The 10293-nt window shown below is 41.5% G+C and overlaps 1 protein-coding gene across 1 annotated transcript; it reads right to left on the bottom strand.

Annotated features, from left to right (window-relative positions):
• Nucleotides 1–447: 447 nt before the first annotated feature.
• LOC308086758 (uncharacterized protein) lies at nucleotides 448–4243 on the bottom strand (the record flags this gene model as incomplete). The annotated part of the gene is made up of 3 exons (XM_080430407.1): nucleotides 4152–4243; nucleotides 3368–3627; nucleotides 448–504 (listed from the first exon to the last, which is right to left on the bottom strand). Exons 1-3 carry the CDS (start codon nucleotides 4213–4215, stop codon nucleotides 448–450), a joined length of 381 nt encoding a protein of 126 aa, XP_080286533.1. The 5' UTR covers nucleotides 4216–4243.
• Nucleotides 4244–10293: the final 6050 nt, after the last annotated feature.

Genomic DNA, 10293 nt, shown 5'->3' with positions numbered 1-10293 from the left:
CTTTCCCATCTCATAACAGCTGCTAAAGAAATAATGCTGTAAAGTGGGGCACTTGTGAGCCCAGGAGCAGTGCTCATAGCCGGTTAGAGAGAATGTTGATATGTGAGTCGGTTGCTGGTGATGGTGGTTCCAAGAACTCCATGTGGTGCATGGCAATGCGTACGGCCGACAGGGGTGTCCCTATGTCTGTCTGGATCACTGGAAACGTTCATCCTAAGTGGACCTCCATGCGGATCTGCTGGCTCTTCCTATGCCCAAGATAGGTGGTCGTGTGCAGATATAGGTAGCGATGCAGGTCAGTCCCCAGTGGTGTCAGGCAGACAAGGATATCCCTATGTCAGACTGGCTCACAGGAGAGTCTGGTGGTTTCTAAGTAATATTACCAGTGGTCATCAGTGACTTATCATTATGGCATGGGCTGTAACAGGTGAATACAGAAAGCAATGCTTATCTGTCCGATAGCAGCAGAGGCATGGCCCCTTGTGGGCCTGGAGGTTGGTTACACTAGGATCATATGGAGGAGAATGGAGCACAGGGCATCATGGACTGTTCACCTTTCCCCTTTAGCTGTTAAAAAGATCCAGATAAAAAGCAACAAGCAAAGCTAAATCCCTGCTACACTACACCTCTACCCGTTCCTAGACACCCAGTAGACACTGTATGTTCTGACAGTTCTGCACTGATCTCCACACCCTCTCCAGGCCCATAAGGGGCCATGCCTCTTCACTGTATCCCCACTGATGAGCCCATCTAACTTATACCCTTAATGGCCCTGCTCAGCCCTCGAATCTGGAGCTTATCAAAACTGTACAGGGGAGAAGGGGGACAACCCAGGACTCCCTGGACTTCCAGCTGTCACGGGTTCCCTTAGGCCTAATTTGTTCCAAATTGTTTGTAATATCCCCTATAAATGACAATTTCCCCAATATACGTTTTAAACACATTCCTCACATTTGATCTCAAATCAGAATATGGGATTGGATTCTCCATATATGAAAACCTAAAAAGATAAATTCAATCAAGTTTCTGCCTTGTGTAGTCAAAAATATGTATACGTATACGTAATATATTTCAGCATAGTGGTGGCCGCCATCTTTAAATGGTCAATTTTGAGCTGGGCATACAGTAGATTTGGATTCAGCACCACTTAATACCCCAAAAAACATGTATGCCATAAATTAATAGAATTCCTGCCTACATATTGAAAGACATGCTGTTCTGGAATGATTTATCTTAAAATGGAAAGTAATACTACTACTAATAATAATGATAATAATGTACATAGCAAGACACTGTAATGTTAGTTATCCAAGTAGATATATGGGTAGTGGAGACAAAAATGGAAATTAATGCTATTCCGACACATACGTTAGCACATAGACCTCTTCTGACTATTCTTGTGGAAATGTGCAGATAGCAGAAGAAATATTGTTTATTTGGGAAATATGTGTGAAGTACCAGTTGCTACTCCTGATCCTGCATCCATAGATACCTCATTATGTTCATATTGGATAATCCAATCAAAAGTCATAACAGGTCCAATATTGTTCTATGGCTGGTGTGGGGTTGGGAACCGCTGACAGCCCCTAGAGGCCATTTTCTTTATCCGAGTGCTTGACACTCGAACCAGAAATGTTCTATAGACCCTTAACTTCAATTTAGTAGTGAAAACGAAACTTTCACATCAATTTGAAATTAAAACAACAAATTAACCACACTCGGTCCCCTACTATATCTATTTTTGTCGATATGCGCCAATACTGGAAAATGAAATGGGTAATATGCTACTGGGTAAGTACCAAATGCTACTCCTAATCCTGTGTTCATACATATCTCATATGTTCAGATCGGATTGTCCAATCAAAAGTTACAATAGTTAACATATTTTGCTAGGGCTGGCAACTGCCGGCGCCCCCTAGAGGCCAATTTTTTATCTGGGTGAAAAAATCTTCGACCAGAATTGTTCTATAGACCCTTACCTTCAAATTAGTAGTGAAAATGTAACTTTTACATGAATCGTAAATGAAAATTATTTTTTGCATTGACACGGAACCCCACTAGTGGTAGGGGAGACCAAAAACACACAAAAAAGAAGAAAAAGTTAAAATTTATGGTGTAGTCCCTTTAAAACCGTTCTCGCACTATTCGCAACTGAAAGTCTTCAACTCAGTGTGAATTGTTTTAATGTGTTGATTTAAGGCTCTCTTATGTCCGTACACTTTCCCACACTGGTGACAGTGGTAAGGCTTCTCTCCTGTATGAATTCTCTGGTGCTGTTTAAGATCACCACTCTGGCTGAACCCTTTCCCACACTGATCACAGTGGAAGGACTTCTCTCCTGTATGAATTATCTGGTGACGTTTAAGATGATCATTTTTTCCGAACCCTTTCCCACACTGGTCACAGTGGTAGGGCTTCTCTCTTGTATGAATTATCTGGTGCCGTTTGAGATTTGTGTTTAGGCTGAACGTTATACCACACTGGTCACAGTGGTAGGGCTTCTCTCCAGTATGAATTATCTGGTGCTGTTTGAGATGACTGCTCTGGCTGAACCGTTCCCCACACTGCTGACAGTGGTAGGGCTTCTCTCCTGTATGAATTCTCTGGTGCTGTTTGAGAATACAGTTTTGTCTGAACGTTACCCCACACTGGTCACAGCGGTAAGGCTTCTCTCCTGTATGAATTCTCTGGTGACGTTTGAGAGTACTGCTCTGGCTGAACCGTTCCCCACACTGATCACAGTGGTAGGGCTTCTCTCCTGTATGTATTCTCTGGTGAAGTTTGAGATCATCTTTTCTGATGAACATTGACCCACACTGATCACAACTAAATGGTTTCTTTCCTCTTTGACTCCTTGTGGATGGCTTTTGCTTTAATGATTTCTGGTTCTGGGACAACTTGTTGCTCAAAGACAATCTTTGTCCTTCCACATGTTGCATCTTGTGTGATTCCAGTATGTTTACAGCTGACTCATAATCCCCGTTCCCCCAGTTATCACTGTCATCATTATCAGATTCAGAACAGTGTGAAGAGATGAGCTGGTCATCACTAGTTGGTTGTGATGCTTGTATTGTCATGTGTTCAGTTGAAGTGCTGGCTTGAGGCTCTGTCTCTCTGTTTTCATCATCATCTTCGCTTTTTACTGCCAATGATGTCAACGATGACCCTGCAGCCTCCCCTGATTTTAGAGGCATCTCCTCCTGTTCCTCTTTAGTCTGTGGTGTGGAGGTTCTAATTTCACCTTGACCAGACTGGGCCTCCTCTCCTGCTGTTCCTCTTTAATCTGTGGAGGTTCTGGTTTCACCTGGACCAGACTGGGGCTCCTATCCTGCTGTTCCTCTTTAATCTGTGGAGGTTCTAGTTTCACCTGGACCAAACTGGGCCTCCTCTCCTGCTGCTCCTCTTTAATCTGTGGAGGTTCTGGTTTCACCTGGACCAGACTGGGGCTCCTCTCCTGCTGTTCCTCTTTAATCTGTGGAGGTTCTAGTTTCACCTGGACCAGACTGGGCCTCCTCTCCGGCTGTTCCTCTTTAATGTGTAGAGGTTCTAGTTTCACCTGGACCAGACTGGGGCTCCTCTCTTGCTGTTCAGGGGAAACCTCCTTACACACAGGAAGTAGAGTGAGGTCTAGAAGGAGGAGAGAGGAGGGAGAACATCAGGGGAGAGTAACTCAATAGCCAAATTCCAATTCCTCAACGTCTGCCTCCTCCGCACTCCAGCATGAATCAGAAATGGTTCACATAACAAATGTTCATTTGCTTTAGGGGGAGCAAAGAGTGAGTAGAGAGGAGGCTCCCCAAGCCGCTTGGAGCGATGATAAGTGAGTGTACATTAAGTGTAGATTTCAGTGGCTTTCCCGACTTCCCTAACCCTTAACAGAAGCGTTGAGTGACTATCTATTTTGTTGGCAAGGATGATGAATTAATAAATTAATTCCTGACAGTCAATGTGTTAATACAATAATACTGCCTACTTTGCAACCCTTTACTGTTGGTTATTAAAAACTTTAAGCAACATTAAAGAGATCTGTCTTTAAAATACTGTATAGCACGTAACTTGTAGATCGACCACTATGAACATATGATTCTGTAAATACAGACTTCTCTCTGTAGTAGTCAGTTGAAACATCCAGTTAATAAAACAGTACATACCTATCCTGTACAACTTTACTACAGGTTGCAGCATTGCATCAAACAGTCCATGTCTCTGGTCCATCTCTCGCTGTTCCTCTGACCATGTTAATGATCTTTTGGAGGCCATCTCTCTTGATAGCGTAGATCTCTCCCTGTGGTGCTCTGTGGAAATAGAATAAAAACATTTAGTTTTCATTCATCAACCTTACATACCACAGAGAAGATCACTGAAGAGCTTCAACAAAACAGTGGTAGTTTTATGTTCAATCAACATCACATTTAGAAGACTTTCATGATACTTTTAACCATTTGACTGCCAATCACGTAGATCTACGCGAACCGATTTAAAGCCGCCACGTGCCAATCACGTAGATCTACGTGAAGTGAAAAAAAATATATATATATATTTTAATATATATTTTTTTCAATTTCACCCAAAGACCAAGGAGATATGATTAGTTGAAGATCTAGACTCCTATCCACTTCCTTGTTAACTTAAAACTTAAAAAGTCTATATTTCGGCTCCTGAGTACTTTTTTTTTCCAATGAAAAACTCTGGCACTGGCTAAAAAAATATGAAAATACCTCTAGCAGTTAATGGGTTAAAAGACTTTCCAAAGACTCACTTCTAAAGAATTTGTCACAGACAGGGCTCAAATGTAAGTGTTTTACTTGGTAGAACTGCTGCTACCAATTTAAAAAATAAGGAGCACAAGAACAAATTAGGAGCACCCACCAAAGTTTAAGGAGCACCCATATGTATCATGTATTATTTTATTTGTTTTACATAATTAATAAAAAACAATAACATAACTATGTGGTTTACAAATATCCTACAATGATGAAAGTAGCCTTAAAAATGCCTAGTATACCACTGGGACTTTATGTTATATTCTGGGGCCAGGATTTAAAATGTAGTGTCCTGACTCTGTCCCTCATCCATCCATCTCTTCAAAGAGACTGAGGTATCAAACATCTCCAGATGAGGACCCTAATTTTTTTGTTCAACTTCCTAGCCTATTTAGATATTATAATTGTCTAAATAGGCTAGGATTTAGACAATTATAGCGCTGGAATAACAGCGACTCAGCGCTCAGCGACGCCCTGCACTGTTGTGTCAATGAGTTAACTACACGCTACATGCTATTACAGGGCTCGATATTAACGGTTGTCCGCTTTTCCTGACAAGTATTATGACATTGAGGCTTAATCAGGAGTTGTAGGCTTGGGGTAGGCTGAGAGGTGGACATTGCTCTTGTCTTTGTATGTCTTTATGTATGTATTTTGTTTTGTTTTGTTTTCTTGTGTCATGTCAAATGTGTGTACTGTTTATTGTTTATTGTTGCATACATGGCTGCTGGGTCGCAAGACAAATTTCAGTGTGAACTGACAATAAAGTATTATCGTATCGTATCGTATCGTAAGTAGTTAACAATTTAGGACATGCAGATTAAAATCTTGCAATGTTTGCTTTTTATTACTTTGTATTTCTAGTTGTTAAGGTCAGATTAACTTAATAAACCCCAAAGGGTTTTCTATATCTCACCTGCACATCTCAACCCAATGTTATGCTATTGTTACAAATGTGTTGTTTCTTAAATGTGCAAATACATTATAAAAAATAAAAATAAAAATACAATTTACAGCAGCTAATGTTAGATTACAGGAGATAGGCTAGGCTATACAACATCTCACTGTGCTCTCATTTTGTACATTCATTGGAGCCATCTCCACCATTCAATTTCCTCAAAAATACACTTATATTCACATAGGAATACTTCACGTCCACAGGTAATAAGTGTTGTGTTTATTATTCAATAACACATAGCCTATGTCCCCAACGCAACAACCATCTCTGGTGACCCAAACGGTTAAAAAAAAAACGTGTGACTCGACTGGATCCCAGTGTTTCAATTTGTAACGAGACCAGATCAACTTGAGACCGCGTCTACTGTCGTCCTAGTAACTGCAGATGTTGTCCCACGGTGAAAGAACGCGTAGCTGTCCTCGTCAATGCCTGTTTTTTTCATGTCACAATGCCAAAACATACCGATCTGATTCTTGTTTGGATGAAGAAACGCCAGACAGACGGACACTCACGTTGCGTTGTGGACGGCTCTCCGTTGGTTTTGTTGTTGTTGAGAAACAGGAAGACAACCACTTCCTGTGTCAGATTTACACGTTTTATAAACGCAACTATTTTGCCATTGGAGTCGGAGTCAACATGTGTAAGGTACAATCACTATTCAGCCCATTCAAAGCGTGCAAATAAACGCATCAATGAATTAATAAATATATAAATAAATGTTCATTCCCTCCTGGGATTCGAAATCTTCCCAATGTCAGCATAAATACACCAGACAGGCGCTTACTCCGGTGCGCCATTCTTCTCACAACAAATGGGTACCATAAACTACTCATAGAGTATACAACCAGCCATTAAAAAACAAAACAGTCATGGTCACTTGATTAACTTGAGACCTCAGTCACCAAACTGATTTCCAACTATTTAATACAGATTTGTTTCTAAAATCTCTCACCATCATCTATTATTCTTATTCATTATGTTACAGGCTACTTAGAAATAGTAAATATCACGCATGATGGGTTAGATAAACACTTTGTTTATAACATGACATATGGCCAAAAGTGTCTGAAAACCCACATTACACTGACGTGATCCAGTCAATTCCACTACCAAGTGTTGAAATATGCATAGTAGGGCCGTCCACTGGCCTAGTGGTCCAGGCGCACACAATATACGCTGGTAATCCAGTATGTCAGCGTGTCGCGGCTTCGACTCCCGTTCCAGACGACCTTTGCTGTATGTCTCTTCTGTAGGCCGACCCCCTGGGTCTGCCAAAGAGGCAGAGGAGTTTTCAAAAGGATAGAGGATAGGTGGGCACTAGGGACATCTGGGCACCATATTTTTGGGAAGAGTCTGGCCAGTACTCTAGTGGCCAGAATGTTTTGGTGCTACCGATTCGAAGTTTCTTATTTGTCACATCCCCTTTTATTGTTGCTACATTTCTTAGTTGACATGTATCGTATTGGGCCAATGTAAACGTATGTCTTGGGAAGGGGGGGGGGGGGGGGGGTCAGAGGAGGTCTGTGAGGTCTGTGGGCTAAAAAAGCAGACACCAGTATATGAGGCTGTGCAGGGCAATGTTCTAAAACAACAAGACAGGGTCAGGAAGAGGAAGCTGGAGCAGGGCTGGGATGACAAGTTCACAGTTGGGGATGTGGTGTTGAATAAAAACATCCGAGAAGAGCAGAGGAAGGGAGGGAAGCTGGCACCGGAGATGCTGGGGCCCTATACCATCACCGACATAAAGGGGAAAGTGGTGTACTTGGTTGGGGACAAAAATGAGAAGCTAATTGCTAATTTGGACCAGCTTAAACGCTACATCGAGCCAGAGGAGAGGATTCCAGCGAAGCTTTTAAAGCTAGCTGGAACCTTTCCTTTGGCTCGCCCCCCTCCACCACTTTCCCCTTTATCTCATCCTCCTGCTCTTCTCCACCCTCCCCAACTGTCACCCAGTCCCTCCAGCCCTCTTCCTTAGCGCAGCACAGAGTGCCGCGCTAAGGAAGGTATCACCTAAGAAGGAAGGAACATTTTAAAACAGCCTTATGTCCGTACTACTAAAAAGTAAATGTGTATTTCAGTCTGCGGGGTTACTCTTTGGAATGAACTAGATGAAGAGATCAAACAAAGCAATAGTATGCCACAGTTTAAAGGGATAGTTCACCCAAAAAACTACTTATTTGCTATCAATTACGCACCCCATGAAGCCTTGAATTCATGGAGATTTTTTTGTTTTTGTCGCATTCCTTAGCCAATAATTTGATGCTAATGTCTCCGGTAGGAGACTCAAAGTGTCAACTTTGAGTCTCCTACCGGAGCCGGAATTATTGGCTTAGGAATGCGACAAAAACTAAAAAATCTCCATGAATTCAAGCCTCCATTTTGGGGGTGAAAGTTCTATCCCTTTAAAGTACAGCAATGAGGAGGGAGATGGAGATTGTTGATGCTGACAGAAAGGTTTGTGTGGATACTGCATTGTGAAGTTGTATTAATGTACATGTAACTTTGGTTCTTCTATTTTTGTAGAAGAACTGTTGAGATGAGGGCAACGATATTTCAGTGCGTCACAGTGGTGGAATGAACTTCCCACTGATGTCAGGACAGCAGAGTCACTGCCCATCTTTCGCTGCAGGCTGAAAACCCACCTCTTCAGGAAACACTACCCTTCCTCTTTGCCTGGCCTACTTGTTGTTAACTAGTTGTACGAACGCTTGTTTTATTGTTGATTGTTTTATTGGATCTTGTTTAAGTCCGTGAGCCAGGACCCCAAATATGGGGTCATCAGTACCATCTGGGGGGAATAATTCTCATTGTGATTTTTGGGTAGGTATACACCCCTAGAGCTAGGAAAAATGTGATAGCCTTGCATCGGTGGTAGCTATCTGTGTTTTATCACTCCTTTTATAACCACAAGCCAAAACACAGTTTTCAAAATCCGAATGAAGCATTCTACTTCAAACTGATGGTTCTCTCTTATTATTGACCCTCTCTCTCTGAAAAATGGTTGAGATAAAGCTCAGACTATATATTGTTCAGAAATGTTGTTAAAATTAGCATATCTAGAATATTTTTCTATTACAGGCAGTGACAACATAGTGACTATATGTGACATAAGATGTACTTCGGTTTTAATGAAAGATGGAACACAAAGGGTTCCTTTGTAAATTACCTACAGATTTAAAACCATGTTTACATACATAGATTCTAAGGAAATGTATTATGAAATTCAATAAACAGAATATAGTGCAAGTGTGTAAGAAAATATCCAAAATGGCCACTAAACACACGCCTGGCAATGTTTTACTTGTAATCCGCTTGTCTTAGAATACCTCTGTGTAATACCTCTTTTTTAGGGTTTTCATATGTGTAGAATCCATTCCTGTTTTTTTTATATCAGGTCAATCATGTCAAAGGTCAGGTCAAGGTTAAATTTGACCTCTGGGAGAACAACAAATGGAAACAACTTGATGAACTTTCATTCAATTTGTTTTGTGAAAAGTGTCATTAACATGACTTGTCACAAGAACTGGTATTCATAATAACCTGAATGTAAAATGATATAATCTAACGGCAAATATGTATCTTTTGCAACTACATCTGTATTCTCCAACCCACATCCTGTTCTACCTCATCCTTACAAGTATCCTCCTTATTAACATCACTCCTCATCTGTAGCATGAACATATCATCAGTAACCATCTTCACTAGAGCAGTTACAGTACATCAGTGATGTACTTCTCACTCTCTGTGCCCTACATTGATATTGCACCATGTCACATAGCTCTGACGGTGCTGGGTCACCCTTAGCAATGACAGGAACAGGAATATCCTGGATCTCCCATCCAAATTGTGTGACATCAAACGACTTGTCAGGTGGAGCTTGGTGGTCTGCCACTTTCCACAACATCACTTGTAAATGAGCCCACATGTGGTGCAACAGGTTGGTCGGTGTTGGAGGAAGGGCCATTGACTTGTGGCAACCACCTCACCCAGCACGTCAGGGTAGCTTGGGAAGTTCCCTGCCAGCAAAGTGTTGTGTGCTCTGATCTTGCCTTTGCCATACATATAAGACTGTCCCATCATCTGTACTTTACACTGTACTGTAGGTCCACCTGATACATGTATCACACCCTTTCCAGAGATGGCTGCATCAGGGATATAGGAAATCATGGTGATGTCTGCCTCATCATGACTAAATGCAGTATCTATCGTCAGCACTGAAGGTGTACAACATGCTCAACGGCTTCTGCTTAATGTTCTTACTCTTCATGATGACATCTCATGTGGGTGATCTTTCTGTGTGTGAGGATACACCCCAATATTTTATGACCAAGACACACCAGTGCTTCAACTCTCCCTCTACTGTTTCTACACATTTTGGGGAAGGCTTCAGTCCACTCCACTCACATGCATCATGACAGCATCTTTCCTGATCGTTATGGCAGTCTGCTCCCCACACTGGTGAGCAGAGACAGTGATCCAGAATCCATCATGGTGAATTTTATGATATTTGGAAAAAATAAAAATAAAAAATTGGATTTTTTTTTTTTTTTTTTGAAAAAAAAAAATTCTATA

This window comes from Gymnoscopelus braueri (assembly GCF_963280865.1).
Source record: "Gymnoscopelus braueri genome assembly, chromosome: 6".
NCBI classification, from domain to species: Eukaryota; Metazoa; Chordata; class Actinopteri; order Myctophiformes; family Myctophidae; genus Gymnoscopelus; species Gymnoscopelus braueri.
Note: the sequence above shows the minus strand (reverse complement) of the source record. Positions and strands in the feature narration are given on the sequence as shown.